Source organism: Pocillopora verrucosa, chromosome 5, assembly GCF_036669915.1.
Source record: "Pocillopora verrucosa isolate sample1 chromosome 5, ASM3666991v2, whole genome shotgun sequence".
NCBI classification, from domain to species: Eukaryota; Metazoa; Cnidaria; class Anthozoa; order Scleractinia; family Pocilloporidae; genus Pocillopora; species Pocillopora verrucosa.
Genome location: NC_089316.1, coordinates 23,777,997 through 23,796,615, shown reverse-complemented (window position 1 = coordinate 23,796,615; position 18,619 = coordinate 23,777,997). Strand labels below are relative to the sequence as shown.

The following is an 18,619-nucleotide window of genomic DNA, read 5'->3' as shown; positions in this document are numbered from 1 at the left end:
TTATTCATGAAAGATTGATTTTTTTTTCAATCAGAAACATAAGCATTTTTAATGCACATTTATCAAGTGCTCTAACGAGTAATCACTTTATGAATATGTTTAATACGATCAGTTGCATTGTACAAACACTATTTTAACATAGTGCGGGTGCATGTCCTATCTTATTCCTGAGGAGTTACAATGGTATAAACTCTATTCACCTACGACCATGCATCTATAACATCACCTGTGCAGTTTCACTTCAGCTGCAAGTTCCCGTCGATTTGTTTGCTTCTGTGTTTGATGGAAATATGATTTCGTGCAGACTTACATATGGGATACCCGCGATAGTTCCCGCTGGGAAAATTGTTCATTCCTAAAAGCAACTATCGTTAAACGAGATCCCTGATTAAGTTTTCTTTATTTAAAAACATGATTTATCAATTCATTATTATTTCCACGTTAACAGAACTTTAGGTTAAAAAAGTGATTTTCATTATAGTAATAACGATGTGGTAACTTATGATGTGAATCGCAACGTTTCAGCTGCATATTGTTGGTCTTCATCAGGTGATAAGGTTGACTAGTTCGGGCGTTGTCATAAAGCAGGATGCTCCGATGTAATTGATTGGTTTTTCCACAGCTGCAATTAGCGTGTTTTGATCCTCGATGTTATTGAGTTAAGTTTTAAATAGTAGATAATATCTCAGAGCCAACATATCAGATCCAGATAATCGCTGGAAATGTTGGAATTTGTTCAAATTTTATTTAATAACGACTATAATAGCGTGTTTTCCTTTTTTTTTTCCGCAATTCTTGCCCCACTTCTTGTCTATCATAAGAACATCTGTGTAGATATATAGATCATCAAAAGTGGCAAATTACGTCACACCTAACACATCTTGTCCGCAGGAAGAAGAGGGTTGAGCACTTTATCGTTGAAATAAAAGCAACGGAAGGGAGGGAAATTGCACAGCCGATTTGCTTATCGGGATCTTGAATATAAAGCTCGCGCAGGATCACTTAGTCCTGTTAAAGGTTCCCTTTCCTTCCGTGTTGAATTATGTTGCGATCAAAATTTCCTGTATTGGGCAGAATGTAATTTAATATCTGACATTAGCTTAAATTCCAATTTTTTTTGTTGAACCACGCGCTACGTAAATTTTCTAAGGCCGTCATGCGCTTGCCGAGCGCTCTTTACATATGAATTTAGTGTTCAGCACACGCGCATGTAGCTGAGAAAATAGGCAGGGTTTTTCTTTGGCAATTTAGCGTAATCATTCTGCAAAGATATGAACTCAGTCATTACACAATGTGCACTAAAGGAGAAGTTATGCAGTGAGAGAAAGGAAATAATGCAGGTTTATGGCTCAACTATTTCCCGCCGAGCGCACTTCGTTTTCTGATCCGTTAACGGGTGATGATCAACTTCAAAGACCCAGTAAAACTCACATCGAGCAGGTGATCTAACTAAACGAAGAATATATATTTATATATATTTTTCAACCTGGGAAAATTCTGTAGTTCATTTGCGTTCTTACACTTGCCCGAACATATTACTGAATCATTCCTGCCTTCGAAAACAATATTATGCGGGCCTAAAACACACACTCTTATCTCCTGATGGATCGATGACAGTTATATCTGTTCGGGTGCACGTAAATGAACTGATGGCATAATTACGCTAGTTTCCGGTGGACATAATATTTTTTTCCCAAATAACGACTACCTATAAAAGTGGATCATCATTAGTTTTGAGTTGTTTACAATTTTTTCAAAAACCCATTTTCATATCCACGTTAAGAAAACTTTAGCTTGATGAAGCTATTTTCGTGTCTTGAATCACTTGCATCTGTTAAGTAAAACAGCATTCTGCATCTGGTGTAAAGAGCTTTTAGTCTTATTGGTCCGTTTACGAGTGGAATAATAGAACTCTCGCGGCTTATGTCAGCAAAAGCGGTCGAATGTGATGTTTATTACACTCACGTCCTATAAAATAGTTTAAAAAACGTTGACTAAAATCGGCTGCTCTTGTGATTTTACCAAGTCACGGACCATTATAAGGTCGGACATTATAAGGTTGCCGACATGCACTAACGGCAACTTTTGATTGAGTAAGTTGATGGGTGGTGCGATGAGAGGGATTCAATCCAGCAAAATGTCCACAGCCCTGTCTTTATGTTGTGCGCTGAGTAAGTACAAGCTTTACTACTTCTCTTGGTTATGCTCTAGAAACAAAGAAGACAATGAATTAAAAAATGAATTTAAGGAATAAATGATAGGATATCAATATGTCGGTATCGGGGCATCCTGCTACCCTCGGCCGCTTCAAACAAAGAGAGACGCAAGTCAAGTGGCAAGTGTTCATCTCTCTCGTAAAGGTGCTCGACCGTTTCAAGAAAAAAGTTTGCTTCCTTTTCTGTAACGGCGGCAAAACAATCAAACTCCTTGAATTAGCGCTAGAATAACAACAGGAGAATATCACTAGGAATTTCCCATTCTTAGTTAGGGTTTGTTCGGTCAGTTGACGTTTTACCTCAAGTCTTCACATATTTAGGGGCGGAATTGTACTCGACTCCTTTTCGTTTGATAAGAGTCATTTTTGCAGTCAATAAGCTTCTTCAGGGTGACATGATGCCGACCTGCTTTATGTTTTAGATTTTCAACGTTAGCCTTCCAAGGTGAAAGAAAACGTCAAAACCGATGCTAAAGTGCAACAAATAAAAACTGACTAGATGCTATAAGATATTTTGCCAGTACTATTTCACTGTTTGAAATGAAATTGCAAGGAACAGCGAGGTAGTGTAATTCCAAATTTAGCAGTTTATGTACCTTAAAATGTTCTGCAAAAAAAAAAATATTTCCCGAGTTTATAACAATAATCAGTCATAGACTTCCCGTTGGAAGTACATCCATCATGTAAACATATGATTTCGGTTGCATGTTGAGACCTATGCTATTTGTCTGCGTTTAAAACTAGCCTGTGAATGGCGAAAGATAAAAAAGGGAAGATTTCTAAGATGAAACTTAAAAAGAATCCTGGCTCTAAGCACAATTATCGAGGAAACTCGATTAGGAATGGTTGAAGAAACTCACCGAAACAGATAAGGGATCGTGGTTGAAGCGACGCGCACACGGTCAGCAACCATTAACGAGTTCTACCGCAGCGAGCTCAAGCTGCTTTTGAGTTAAAAAAAAAAAGTTCAATCCAAATTTCCGGTCAGCAGATTATTTAACTATGGTCTGGTAAGGGCAACTATTACCCGCAAAATATGTTTTTGCTGACAGGCAAGACAACGAGGGACACTTCTGTGTTTCTATTGGCGATCGGCATTGCGAAAAATTTAGAGTGTTGACATAACTTGGCATGTAGTCACTTAAAGGCGTGAATTATTAATATAACTTTGGAAGGAAAAAGAAAAAAAGAATGCCTTGTCACTACGCGATAACAGAGAATGTAAACCATACGGTTTGCCTTGAAATTCGGTTTTCGGACTCCGTAGCATACCAACCGCAAAACCCGGTGGGGTTTCGTTTTTCGAAGTGAATCTCCCGCAATTACTTTGGACGTTAAAAAGAAAAAAAACCAAGCAAACAAGAACATTATGGGGTGTTAATAGATTGAATATCAGCAGACTGTGGAACCTTAGCAATCTCTGGAACCAGCGGAACTTGCGGAACCGTTATGATGAAAAAAAAAGCCATAAATACTAAAATACCTTAACGCTGTTCGAGATTTTGATTTCGGGTATAAAGAAGATAATGTTATAAGAGAAATATGTTTGTTAGTTCTTTTTTGTTGTTTTTTGTTTGATTATTATTATTTTTTATTATTATTATTATTTTTTTCTATCTACCTTGACGTCCAACCACAGGACACCCAAGTTCCCATAGGGAGCATCCGCGAATTTGCAAATATGTTCTCGTTAACAATGGGTTGGTGAAATATAAGTATTCGAATGTCAATAAACAATCGTGCTCTCAACATTTAAAGATCTGGACTAGTTTTGAATAGGTACAAATTTCACCGCCCAAGTGTTTGTTCTTTTACATCTTGTGAATTTTGTGGCTGGTTCAGGGCAATTTAGCTCGGTTTTAGTTCATCTCCTTTGCCCACTATATAATACTTTTCAAGTTACGTCTGCGAGTAACGACAACCAAACGAATCCCTTGAACATTCGCGAAGGTCAACCATATCCTTAAAATTTTTTTCGATATGTAATAAGTTTTGTTCGACTGGTTGCGGAGATACTGCATTTCTTTTTAAATTCCTCAGTCAGCTCCTTAGGGAAGGTAAAAAAGTCATGGTTAGATTTTAAGGCGCATGTAGCGAATGAAATGCTTTAGTACTAATCTAACCTGAAATCTGAGAAACTCTTTTGTTGTTTCAAATGTTATTTTCAACATAACAATCAAATACTTTGCCCATTTTCTCTTCTACAGTCATCCTTCATTTTATGATGGAATTGCCAGGAACAGGTGAGGCAGTGTAATTACAATTTAATATTTATGTATCTCTAAAAAAACTGTAAAAAAAGGGGTCTTAATGAATTATCAAAATGATTAGTCGTAGACTTCCTGCTGCAATGACATCGTTTTGCGATTTAAAACGTTAGTTGGAAAGCAAAAAAAAAAAAAAATCAAAGACTAACGCTGCTATTGCCCTGATTTCCCCAATTTCCACTTTTAAAACCTTGCCTAATTCTAATTTTTCCTTCGGTGAGGTAGAGGGTTTTGATGCCCATTGTTTTTTTATCGTTAATGGTATATTTTTTTTTCTTCTCCATCTTTATCGTTATTACTATTGTTATCATCAGTATACATTTTTTCGTTTATTTATTTATTCCTTTGTCTCCATCATCAGAATTATCACTATTGTTTCAATCAGTATACATTTTTTTTTCGTTTATTTATTCCATTAATTTTTTCTCATAGAGTGCCAAGCAACCTGTTTCAAAAACTCATCCTACATATTTTCGAAAAGCGGAAGAGATTGGTATCAAAACAGATTCGTCTGTTACAAACAGGGAGGTTACTTAGTCTCCATCGAAACTCAAGAAGAATGGCAGTTTATCAGTCATGAGATTCAAAAGCGTGGTACTTCGAATACTAGTGCGTGGCACATTGGTTTAGAGAAGACATACGCCGGGGATTGGACTTGGGGGAGTGGAGAAAAACTAAATATTTCGAAATGGCGAGATTCTCAGCCAGATGGTAACGACAAGTACGCGGAAATATCTAAGAATGGAGGCCTCTTTAATGGTATCTCTCAGGGTGATAAAAACGCCTTCATTTGTGAGATGCCCGGAGGTAAGATCACATTCCAACCATGAAGTATATTATGTTCTGAAACATTAGCAGTCTTGCACTTGTGTCAGGAAAATTTCTCTTGCTTCTTAAAAGTAAAAATGTTGTTCACATAATATGCTCGGCTCACCTAACTTGTACGTGTGAGCGATGAATGAACTTTTAAGCGTGTATCAGTAGTTGAACATAATGGCCATGACAAAAACGGGGACATATGTTTCGAAAAAAAATGATCACCCTGGGATTTTCCCTTTTTTGCATCGCCTGCAGCTGGAAAAACAGCGATGGAAACTGTACATTTCACAACTTTTGTCGAGCGCGCTGAGATTGGGATAATCTAACCAACGGAATTTTCCCTTGCCACAAGTTACAATCCGTGTTCTTTTAAACATAACGCATCGAAGTACGTATGCCCAAGGTCTTGAGTACCGGTACTGAAGACAGAGTGCACAGTTTTTCCCGACCTTAGCTTATGAATAACAGTTCTTTTTCTTTTAAACTCAACGAAATATTTTCCAAAAGAACCCTAATGATTTAGGGCTCTAATTACGGCAAGATCCTCCATGAACTGAACAATTTTTGAACGAGTAAATGGTAATTGAAACAGACTGAGGTAATGCAAATTAAATAGAGGCTTTACCGAAATATTTTTATTTGCGTAATGGAAAAGGTGATTTAAAAGGCTTCCAAACAAACTTTGAAACATTTTTTTAACAGGTATCTGTCACAACCTGACACATGTAAAGTAGAGAGCGTGTAAGAAACAAAAGCACATGCACGTTTTAAAAAAGAAAACAACAACAACAACATCAACGGCACTGGTTTGGCAAACAAACTTAAGTTCAATGTCTGTCACGGGAATTTTTTCTTTAAAAACAGTCAATGATCTTACAGAAAGTATTACTCACTTCCATCAACTATTGATGAACGAAGTATAGCTCTGTTCAGTCAGTAAATGGAAAGTAATTGTAAGTAAATTTAAATCTGTTTCGAGATTGAGGGAGTTTGCTCGTTTACTTGGTGCAATCGCGTGTGTAAATCTGGTCTTTTGTCAAAAGTGGAATTTTAATGCCGCTTTTTCTCGTTGAATTCCTTCGTTTTCTGTTGTGAAGTTTACGGTACAAATGTCCATATTGAGCGGACTTGCAAAGACTTACCGAAAGCGTATTTAAAGTATAGAACTGAAGATATCGCTCAATGTTTTTTAATGAACAAATTGTTTGGACGAATTCAGATATAAAATGAATGAAAACCCCACCAATTAATTCAATTCTAAACAAATACGTTACGTTCTAACTTCCTGAGTTACTTATAGTGAAGGTCTAGGTTAATTACAAACGGTTTTTATGCCGCGTGTCAACCCATTTAATGGCATATTTGCGACCAAAAATCATTTCAAAACCATTATTTTTGCTGGCAGCCACAGTGACTTGAGAAAGAGAAGGAGAGGATTAGTAAGTAATTAATCAGCTTGATTTGCTTTAAAGTGATTTACGTAAAAATACTTCTCAGCTGGCAAAGCGAAATATATTTATGAAAAAAGGCAACGAAGCTAAGGTTGTAGCTAGCGACTCGAGCAAGCGTTGCAGTGCCGCTAAGCAGACAAAAGAAAATCCGGACCAAAGATTGCAAGACTCGTTACCGTGCCCTCTTAGAAAAACAAATAATAAATACAGCTCTTTTGGAAGAAGTTTTCGGGAAAAAGCGTGTCAGAAGTGCAAGCTATAACCTTGACAGGTATTGTGGGTGGCTTTCAGGTCATGGTCAGACGTCCTCAGGATTTTAGGGAAATCTGAGAAAATGTCATTTTAAGGACGAGTCATCACGGGTTTGAACCTGTTTTTAATACGACTGACTTTAAATTCCAAACTGCATGAAAAACGGAAAAAAAGCACAAGCAAACCCTAATTAATTTATCTTTACTTACTTTACATGTCAATGTTGATTACCGCCACCTAGATAATCTTTTGAGTTTGTCGCATGTACTTTAAATTGTTGTTTTCGTTTTTTCCACAACCTTTCCAATAACAACTGTATGCGGTGAACTGCGTATCTCCAGTTACACATTTATAAGAACTTACATTCACATTTAATTTTACGTTTTTTAAGTCTGTTCAGATGGGGGAGGAAGAATAGGGGGCGGGGTGAGGGTGGTGTCAGCTCAACAAGGATATAATTAATTTTCAAAAACTCGACTACCAAAATTACATGAACTCACAGATAATCTTAGCTGATGTGAAGTTAACTAATTCAGAAAAGCAGGTTAGAGATGGCGGACGCCGTAAGGAAGAAAGATGTATAGTATTAATTGACAATGATCAAACATAAACTGGAGATGTTAAAAAAAAAAAAACAGGAATCAAAAAAAAAATCATAAAACTGTAAAAAAAAAAGGAATTGTATGAAAAAGTCCCGTTTTCTTTCTCATTTATTTTTCTCCTTTATTATGATTGTGATTTTAATCTTTTTTTTTCTTAATGGTCCTGGCTCTGGAACAGAGAAACCTGCCCTCGCCCTCGCCCTCGCCCTCGCCCTCGCCCTCGCCCTCGCCCTCGCCCTCGCCCTCGCCCTCGCCCTCGCCCTCGCCCTCGCCCTCGCCCTCGCCCTCGCCCTCGCCCTCGCCCTCGCCCTCGCCCTCGCCCTCGCCCTCGCCCTCGCCCTCGCCCTCGCCCTCGCCCTCGCCCTCGCCCTCGCCCTCGCCCTCGCCCTCGCCCTCGCCCTCGCCCTCGCCCTCGCCCTCGCCCTCGCCCTCGCCCTCGCCCTCGCCCTCGCCCTCGCCCTCGCCCTCGCCCTCGCCCTCGCCCTCGCCCTCGCCCTCGCCCTCGCCCTCGCCCTCGCCCTCGCCCTCGCCCTCGCCCTCGCCCTCGCCCTCGCCCTCGCCCTCGCCCTCGCCCTCGGAGGGAAATTGCATGGAGGAGGTTATGCACATGTGCGGTTGCGTGCCTAACTTGGAGACCCCAATCGGGCGCACCAAGAAGCTTAGATACAGAGTGATAAAGTACGCATTTACCAGAGTTCGTGCAGCGTACCGCGGGCACCTGGTTACTGATTACAGAGGGCTTCACGCGGGCTAGCAGAGTTTAAGCAGCGCAAACAAAGGAATTTGGCGTTTTGAGCGGAAAGTCATACTGATCAGTTCGTAGTTGAAAGCTTCATTTATTCTCGGTAATTACACTGCAAGAGAAACGCTAAAGACGACATGAAAAGACTGATTTGAAACTGCGAATATCTATCGAAGAGCGACGTGAGAAGGAAAGACAAAGAGCTCCGGAAAAAAAAAGACTGAAAAGAGGTCAACAACAAAGAAAAAGCAAACTACAGAGGAGCCGAGAAAGGAGAGACAGGAGGTAAGTTGATGCTTATCTAGTTTTCTCCTACGCTAAGTCCCAAAACAATTTTAACAGTCGTTAAACAATTCATTACGGTTTTACAACAGTGACTTATTCAAACAATACTCTACATATTCAAAACTGTTTACATAATGTCTTTCATAATTATACACATTCTATTTGCCCTTCACACTTCTTGGCATCGGTACTTTCGAGCGATTTTTTTTCAAGGCCGCGTGAAGGGTAGCACATCGACCGAAAAATGACTACCCTCAAAGTTAAGTCAGAGATTCTGTAATGTGAACTTACAAACGTGGTAAAGTTTCTTGCCCAGATTTGCTTCTTTATTCTGGAAAATTTGCGAAAACTGAAACGAGCGTCGGTAGACGTAACTTAGCGGAAAGTAATGCCCCGAGTTGAGACAAATGAACTTTGCACGTGAAAAGTGCAAAAGAAAGCAGGCTCTTCTCAATTTGACAGATATTTATTTGAAGGATTGACGAATGTTTTAAGTTTAAAACGGGACCATTTTATTAAATTTGAAGCTCGTGGAACGCTATTGGAAATCACCAATATTTCAAAATACAAATATCGCATTTCCTAGCAATTTTCAAATTAATACTTTCCCTGTGTGGTATACCTCAGTATCGGCTCAGATTAAGCTCGTAATGAGTGGAATAAGTATTGTTTTCGAGGATATAAAAATTAGTTTAGGGCTTTGCATTTCCGCACGGAAAGACCAGGCTAAACTTTTTAAAAATCGTAACATCGTCTTTACGTCATGACGGACATTCTCTAACTGAGCACGCCATTCTTAAATCCAAAACTCTTAGCAAATTTTAGCAGTAAGCAACGTCCTCGATCAGTGAAATCAATACAATAAGCTACCCTAACGACGACAGACTGGTTTTTTATAACTTCTTTCGTTTCAAATTGTCATTTATTTCCCATGGCGAAATTGTCTACAATAACACATTTTGTAAAGTAGCTGCAGGCGTCTTGTTTTTCTTTCCATGTTCGAACACATTTAAGTTGTAAGATAGTTTTGAGATAAAATTGAGCTTCCTAGTGGACTTGAAAAAGAACGATTCAATCATTTACAGAAGTAAGTCAACAGTTCTTTTCCAAACTTTGAAGAAGGACAGCAATCTGAAATTAGTGTAGGTGTAACACACTAAAACACTCAAGGGTTCTTCACTCAAGGCTGAACGTATTGCAATCTTGCTCACATCTTGCAATCTTACGGCCACAAATAATCGTCAAAACTCAAAGTTTTTTCAAAATTTCGACTGTAAAATTAGGGAAATTCTAAAGTTAAACTTTATCATCCCAAAGAAAACAAAAAAATCACAGAATACAGAAGGGAAACTTCAATTGTGCGAACTGATTTCCTCCACTGCCTTTCATATTTTTGATCAAATAAACTTCAATCAGTTGGAAAGGGTTTCCTTGAATTATATTGTAAATTGCATTTTAAATTACCGAGGTAGACTTCTTCTCAAATGGTCAGCTTGTAAAATATTGCTTCTCAAATTTTACTCACTTATAGATACTAAAAATATATGGTTGCAAGAAAAAGCACATGGCACCAAATCAAAGGGCTCTTGGAGCCAGCTCATTCATTTGCATTTATTTCTTGGACTTGCTGAATATAGGTACAGTTAAATTCGTTTTATATGAACTTTCAAGACTTTTGGATTAAATTTTATTTTATTTTTGCGCAGTTGTGTGTTAAGAAAACTTGTGCATTCGTCGTGAAGGGAATTGGAAAAAAGGTTATGTTGGCTGAAGGTGGGATGGGCAGAGGTAATTAGGCAGGCAGTGTTCTTTTTGTTGGTGTGTGTGTGTTTGTGGGGCGGTTCCTCATGTAAGCCAATAACAATATAAGGCACATATGCCCAAACCAGTGTGTGTATACCCCTGAACGTTGAGGACCAAGAAAAAGTATACATTCTCAGTCTGCATTTTGTACCCAGTCTGCAGTCTGCAGTCTGCAGTCTGCAGTCTGCAGTCTGCAGTCTGCATTTTGTACCGACCGGATTTGTATCGCTGTTTTTTGTTCGAGCGAGCCTCGAGTCCGGACCGAAATATCGGGGCTCGAAAAATTATTTTAGTGAGACTATCTTGGCCGCTATGATTGATGTGTGGACTGTATGTTGAAGAGCTCCCAAGGACAAGCACAATCATGGAGCAATGATTACTTTATACCAACTGAGGACGAACGCTTCCGCGGCTTAACAATATGGCTGCCTCTGATACCCTTCTGCGTGATCACAGCGTGTTGAAATGAGCTCGCTACGGGTCCCCTAGGTGTGGACATTTTGGCTTCTCAATTCAAGTTGCATTTTTAGAAATTCGGAACTGTAATTTGTGGTTATTATCTTTATCAAACCCTACAAACATTTCATTTTTTTCCGCGTGAATTTCTTAGCTTCACCGAAATTAATTTAGATTTTTACTAAGTGGGGAGCAGTAGGATGCGAGACTATTTCCGTTGACAGTCTTCAGTGCAACTTCCGTCCACGGAATACAACTCCCGTCCACGGAATACAACTTCCGTCCACGGAATACAACTTCCGTCCACGGAATACAACTTCCGTCAACGGAATACAACTTCCGTCCACGGTCGAGAACTTCCGTCAACATCTGCTTTACCTCAATATCTCATTCATTGCTTTCAGCATGAATGAGCTAAAGAAACAAACTGAAGTGACTATACCTGTACATGAAGATCATAAAATTTTGAAACATTTGTTTTTATTGGTGATTGACTTGTGATATTTTTTAAGTTTTTCCTACTCATCTGCAGGTTAATTAGATTTTGTATTTTACATTCAATTAACAATTGGTTCTTACGTCAGCGTGCCTTCATCGATGAAGCACGCGGGAAGTTTAGAGAGCACGAAAGATGCGTAAGAGTTGCTCAACGCTTAGCCGTGAGCAACTCCAGCTTTTTGAGTGCTCTCCAAACTTTCTGCGTGCTTCATCGATCAACGCACAACTGACGTATGAATAAATTGTTTTATAACATTTTCAACCACATGGAAAAATTTTTTTCTCAAGAGATTTGTTTGCTGACGTCATGAGCGTGCACAATAGGAATATGAAGGACGCTCGCGCAATTGAATTTGATTAGACAAATATACTAGCTATGTTATAAACTTGGTTAGATTTATTCATTGCTACTGTTTCATCATGGCTTGTTTGCATGAAACAGTAACTGTAATTTAGATTAAGAGATGTTTTTGAGGCAACATCAAGGATGAATTATCTTTTAAAATGAAATACTTCAGTAACTCTCTTCATTTCTCTTCGATGCATCATCATTTAGTATTTCTGGAGGACAATTAAAGGAAGCGGGTTGTAAAAAAAGTAATAATTTTTTATTCAGCTCAGTATTTAAACATGAGAGTAACATTTTATGTTTTCACATGTAACAGGATGGTCCAGCTGAAGATGGCCCGGAAAAGTGGTGAAACTTGAGGAAACTTGAGGGCTTAATTGGTAAATACGTCTTGGCTTGTACTTCTGATGATAACAGTTTGCTGACAGAGGAAATTGAAATGTCAGTCCCTATACAGGAATGTACCTTTCATCTGACCTTTACAATGAGAACTGAAATGATGTATTTGTGATTGGCACAACTACTTTATTTATAGTGGAACCCCCCTTCACCCCTGAGAAAAAAAGTTAATGATTTTTTGTAAACACGAATGTATGAGAGAAGCTCTGGAGCTATTGACCCTGTTTTTGTTAGAATGCATAAGGTTCAATGATTGTAATGATTATTTGTCAGCTATCAAACTTTTCACTTATATTAATCATAGTTGTAACTGCATTATTGCCATACGTACAAATTCTCTTATTCAGAACATGCACAGAGAACAGTGTTGAGAATATACACAATGATCTTAGGGTGTAAAAAGGATGAGTACGTTATTTATATTTTGACACATTGAGATTGAATCAATTCACATCCACATAGTGCAGAAGGCAAGAATATGAGAGCTATAACTTGATAGGTTGATAGTAACAGTCATTAACATTGTCTTATTCACGGTGAATGAGGCAGTGATGAGATGATAACCTCCTTATTTGTTTGACAGTTTGCCCTCGTATCGCTGACTGATCCCCCCTCAAATAACTGATGACTGGTCTGAGGGGAGGGTAATTCTCATAAATTCTCTTAAATGAAATTGGAACAATGCTCTCACAACTTGAAAAGCATCCGGCTGGAAAATTGTCAGCAGATACAATGTAAACCCTTTGCACCTTAACATCTGTATGCATATTTTCCATACTGTTCTCTACACGTTTCCCAAGTTGCTGAATCAAGTAGAACAATCAAAAGCTTCTTAGGGTTGGTGATCATCTCTTTTATTCTCATGGGCTTAATGTGTGACTCAGGGGTGGTACTGTGGGGAGAGATTAAATGTGAGTCATTGTTAGAAGGGTTTTAAGGATTAATGCGTAAACTGTATTTGAAGGTTATCGTTCCAGGTAGGCTAACATTCATAAATTACCGGTAGTTGTACATAAGTCTTGATCGTGTTGTCGCAAGAACGTTTGACTCAATTTGATTTAAATAACCTAAACTGAATAAGTAGAAATATGGAATTTATTTTTCATTCTCCTTTAAGTGAGCATCAAAGTTTTGAAGTCATCACATGAGGTTTATATCACAGGTTTATAGGAAATCTGCATAAGTACGAGTTTTGTCAACATTAAAGCTGTTAATGCATGTGTACGGGCACATGTAGATGTTGAAAAAACTGTTAACCCTTTAACTTCCAAGATCTAATTTTTAACTCTCCCTCTAGCTGCCACACATTTCTCAGTTAGTTGGATGTCACAGGGAGATGTTACATGTTAATCACTTCTGGGAGTTAAAGGGTTAAATGCGGCGAATATTTTGCTTAGATTTCTCATTAAAGTAACCTGTATGAGTATACTCCTTTTTTTTTATAATCTTGCTTTTCCAGCTCACGCTGCATTCTAATTTTTCGACTAAATTCTATTTTCTTTCAATATATCTGGAACTCCTGGTGTTAGATATCACAGGTCTATTTAGAACTTTTCTGTACCGGTAATTGAAAGAAATTTTGCAGCTGTTGGCACATAAAGTTTTCCCCTGACTCTGTTAATGGTCTATTAGGTGTAAGGATTGGGACTGATAGTAATACTTACGATTTTTCTACATCAATAACCCCTACAGCAATACCCCCTAGAGGGGGGGACTGCTCCATCACTCCGCCAAGCGGCATCTCACTGGAGACTAATTTCAGTCTGAGCTGTAGCAACTGGGAAAGTGACAACACCCCTCTGTCCTACCAGTTTCAATACAGGCTAGAGAATGGCTTGTACAATGTGTTATATCGTGGCGTTAACAACAACATAACTACCTCTTGGATACCGCCTGGGATCAGTACAGATAATTTTACTGTCAAAGTTATCGCTACAGTGACCTACAATTGTGGAATTTCTGCCTCCCCAGTCTCTTTGAAAGTTCAGGTAGGTCGCTAACCATTAGTTTAATGTTTAGCGTGAAAGGATGTGAGAATATTTGATTTCTTTTAGTCCCCATTAGTAATAGATTAATTATCGTTATAGATAACTACTTTTGACTTTTGCAGATCAAGCCATCTCCGAATGTAACACCCGATTTTATCGCAAACCTTCGTGAGAAATTCATTAAGATCAAAAACCTGAGAGAAGCGGCGCTAATAGCAAACGCTTTACTTCTATCAGTTTCACATGAAACCTCAATGGATTTGCAGGAGAAATACAAGGTACTTTTCAAACCCAATTCGTTACTTAAAAAGTGAAACAAAACTAGTTCATTCTGATAGTATCCGAAAAGCAAAGAGTTTGCCAAGGGCCAAACGTGCAAAAAAATGCGAAGACATTTATATGAAGAAAATAATAACAATAAAAAAAATCAACTTTCGTAGAACAGACAAGTATAATACATTAAATATATCAACATACTTTTGAGAAAAATGGAAGCTTATGCGTCAAATATCTGATGGTTTTGCAGTACGAGAATCGTTTCGTGCATGTTAAGCGTTGACTTTCCATTATTCTCGCGTTTCACCTTCGGTTCTGACGAATGAAGAATGCTGAGGAGAATGCTTTGAATAAATTTCAAAGGAATACTTACAACGTCTTGAAATTGAGGTTTGAAAATACATTCATGGGCAGAAATCACCAAATATTCCTTTTTTTTTTCCCTAGACGTTTTCGGTGATTTGATGCATTTAGATCAATCATGCCCTTGCAAATCATTTGATGGGTTTTAACTGGCAATGTCATAGGGAAACCTGATACGTTGAGTCTAAATATGTCTTTAGATCTATATCTTTGGAACGAGCCTCACATGGGGGATACAGTCTGGTTGCCTATTTCTTTACTGGTTTAAATAACTTTAAGCTAAAATCTTTATGGTTGTTTAAGGTGATGAAAGACATCCTAGATAAAATTTCGCCCCTGGAAACGAAAACTGTCTTCGACCTGCTTCAAAAATCATCAGTTATCGGCTCTGCTCTTCAGGTTGTGTAGAAAGTGCCCCATCAGTTTTTTGTAAGTTAATTACGTAATATTGTTCGGGGCTAGAATAGCGTTAGTGGTTACGTCAAGTTTTCATACCGTAAAAATATTTGACCAGAAAAGCTCAGAAAAACAGCAATAACAACAACAGCAAAGACGAAGAAAACGGAAATGAACAAGCATAAAAACAAGCAACTATTGCGTTATCAAATGAACCAACCTATAGTTTTGTACATACTTTAACTAATTCGCCACAAATTTTCTCTAGGACGGTCATAGGAAAGAAATCTGAAAGCAAGCATTTTAGCTTCATTTAAATTCATTTGCACTCCACAGAATTTCTCCTTATCTGCTATCAGTTCAATGACGTCACGACTATGGTCTCTTGCCCAGAAACAAGACGTAGCAGAGATACCACTGACAAAGCAATTAGCAGAAAACTTAGCTTCATGTCTTAATAGCGTGTTGGAGGCAGCAGTGATTGCATCAGAAAACTTCACATCAAGTTTTCAACAACTGGTACTGTAATATACATTAGTCTATATTCATTGGCGAATGGTCCATGGATGATTGTTGTAAACTTAACCGTTACTCCCGTCTTCATTCATATTTGGGACCTTGTAAGGATTTTTTGTTTGTATGTTTGTTTTAAGCTTGCGAAAATCCATAGTTTGTTTACATTATATGGTTATTTATGAAAATTTCTACAGGGTAAACTACTGGTGAAGATTTCAATGAGGACCCTCGAGAAAGTTGCAGACTCAGTGTTGGCCTTGACAGTACCTGATGAAAGCACGATATCATTCACGGCAGGACAACTATCCATGACACTCGGAAGATACAGCCTTCATAGACTTTCAGGACTGAAAATAAAAGCAGGAAAAGGCCGGTTTATCTTACCGTCTAAAAGCCAATTGTTACTGTCTGGAGTAAACAAAACAAGTTTTGTAAATGTTCAGGTAAGTATTCCTGCCCTTCAGGCAAATTTCAATCCAAGTTTTTTTTGCAGATACCGACACCAGTCAAGTTAAAATAGCACTTTATGTACCTTAAAGGTTGCTTATTACCTCCAGCAATCATATTTCTTGTTTTGCTTTTGACGTGTTCAACTCTGGCACTTGGGCAGCAAAAAAGAATCGAGTCGTGTGACCGAAGAGACCACGTGAATGTTATTTATTTTTCGTTGTTTTTCAAATACATTTTCAGTTTTATTTTGATCTCAACTTATGACAACTTATGATTAATAGTAAGAAGGATTACCATGTTTACGTGTTCAATTATAGCAGTCCACAAAAACGAACAAGCAAAATTCTTAATTATTCTTCTTTTAGATGCTCTCATTTTCTTTCAATCCTTACACTTGGGACGCCACAAAGGAGCGAGTTGGCTCTGATGTTGTAACCCTGCAGTTGAAAAACAACGACAGCGAGCTTATTAAAGTATCAAATCTTACGGAAGGCATTGTTATCGTCACGCCTTTAAAACTTCAGAAAATCTCTGCTTCAGAAAAGTCATGGTATTTCACAAAGAACGATGATCTACGTTTCCACGAGATAAACGTCAAGTATAAAAACACCCTGCTGATGCTGGAAATCGAACCTCAAGATCCAACCGTACATCTATTTGTTTATATGCGTTTTGGTCAGCGACCGACAACTCAAAACTACGACTTCAATGCTACTATCTCTCATGACAAAAAGTGTGTTTGGATGATAAGTGCTAATAACAAAAGTGAAGGGCAAACAGTTTGCTCCTTGAATCCACATGCACCGATACAAGTTCTGGCTGAGCGTCCCGGGAAGTACTTTCTCGGCTTAAAAAATTACAATGCCACAATTAACTTATCTCATAAAAGGAAGAAAAGATCTTGTCTTGGTGGAAGGCGAAGGAAGCGCTCCTGCGTCGAAGTCAAAGATCCACCACCCTCCCCACCCCAGACTGAAAAGGTCTCTGTGATACCAGTCTATGATTCCAAAACAGACCAGAACTTCACTCTAAAAGTGGCCTCAGCTAGTTGTGTTTACTGGTCAGAAAATTCTGACAAGTGGATATCATCTGGCTGTCGGGTAAGTGAAAAGTTAAGGGACGATTTTCAGGACAATCTTTTTTTTTTATAATTTGACATTGCATTCGACAAAGTTCAGATGATTTGAGCTTTCCCGAGTATTGTTTGCAAAAGCACTGTCGTCTTGTGGTAGTCTTAACTCATTAAGCTTATCATTGAATTCAGGCTAATCTTTGACTAGACAAAAGTCGAATCGATTTGATAACCAGCTGGGGCCTAGCAGCGCCTTTAAACAGAAAAGATACAGTGCGATCAGTGTTGACAGCCAAAATGATAATTTTTATTGTTAACATCTTCCTTGTATTTTATAATTTCAGGTTTTAGCAGAATTAAATGGATTTTTAAAGTGCAGCTGTAGCCATTTGACATCATTTGGGGGAAGTCTCTTAGTCGAACCGAATCCTATTGACTTCGACAAGGTTCTAGTCGAGTTTCAGCAGTTATCAGAAACTGGAAATATTGCAGTTATCGTGGCTATTGGGGTGGTTTTATTGTGTTATATGACTGTGCTTGTTGTCGTAAGGAAATGCGACAAGGAAGACGCGAAAAATGTAAGTGTCGAACTAGATTTTGCTTAGGACCATTGTTTTAACAGAGCATGCTCTCCAGTATAACCCTTTCACTTTCATGATCTGGTCGTCAATTCTTTCCTCCAGTTGCCATACATCTTTATTTTTTTGCAAAAAAGTCATGAAAAGTTGCTAATAGATCAAGATAACAACTTCTCCCTGATAAATTTGAATATTCTCATAACCTTGTACCTGGATAATGCGCGGACATTTTTGGGAGAAGCACATGTTAATAATCTCTGGGAGTTAAAAGGTTTAAATAAGAAAGGTTTTAATGTTGACAACATGATTAGTTTTCAAGGTTTTTTGAGATTGAAATTTTAACTTGAAACTGCGTTGAGCATATCATTGAAAAAAAATTATGTTTAAAAGTGAAGTGACGGCCAATTAAATTAAACTGTTTACAAAGTTTCCTTGTTTTTTTTCTCTTTTTGGAATGGGAAAAAAGGCGAATTAAGAATACAAATTAGCTAGCTGTGTTAAGAACTCATGGTTTATCATGTTTTTCTAGAGGGAATTACCGATCCAACTTCCATCATCTTCAAGCAGCACCTATGAATACGTTATAGTGATTACCACAGGGGCTTGGAAAAACTCCAGCACGACTGCTCATGTTGCTTTGGAGATCTACGGTTCTGAAGGAAAGAGTGGTATTCTTCAGCTTAGCCAAGAAGAGCCTGGTGCAGTTCATACTTTATTCTCTCGAGGTAATTCAGATGTTTTTGTACTTTATGTTAACAAATCACTTGGTTCGATTCAAGAATTACAGATTGGACATGATAATTTTGGAGATAATCCCTCGTGGTACCTGGAGGAAATTGTCA

The 18,619-nt window shown here is 38.2% G+C and overlaps 1 protein-coding gene across 1 annotated transcript in view; it reads left to right on the top strand.

The window, feature by feature from the left end:
- Nucleotides 1–15,895: 15,895 nt before the first annotated feature.
- The window catches only part of LOC131772984 (polycystin-1-like protein 3), a 3,267-nt gene continuing 543 nt past the window's right edge, over nucleotides 15,896–18,619 (top strand). The window contains exons 1-4 of the mRNA XM_066166524.1: nucleotides 15,896–16,120; nucleotides 16,493–17,227; nucleotides 17,544–17,783; nucleotides 18,307–18,619. The exon at nucleotides 18,307–18,619 is cut by the window's right edge and continues 486 nt beyond it. Of these exons, the coding sequence (XP_066022621.1) occupies nucleotides 15,896–16,120; nucleotides 16,493–17,227; nucleotides 17,544–17,783; nucleotides 18,307–18,619 (1,513 nt within the window). The remainder of the gene's footprint in view (nucleotides 16,121–16,492; nucleotides 17,228–17,543; nucleotides 17,784–18,306) is intronic.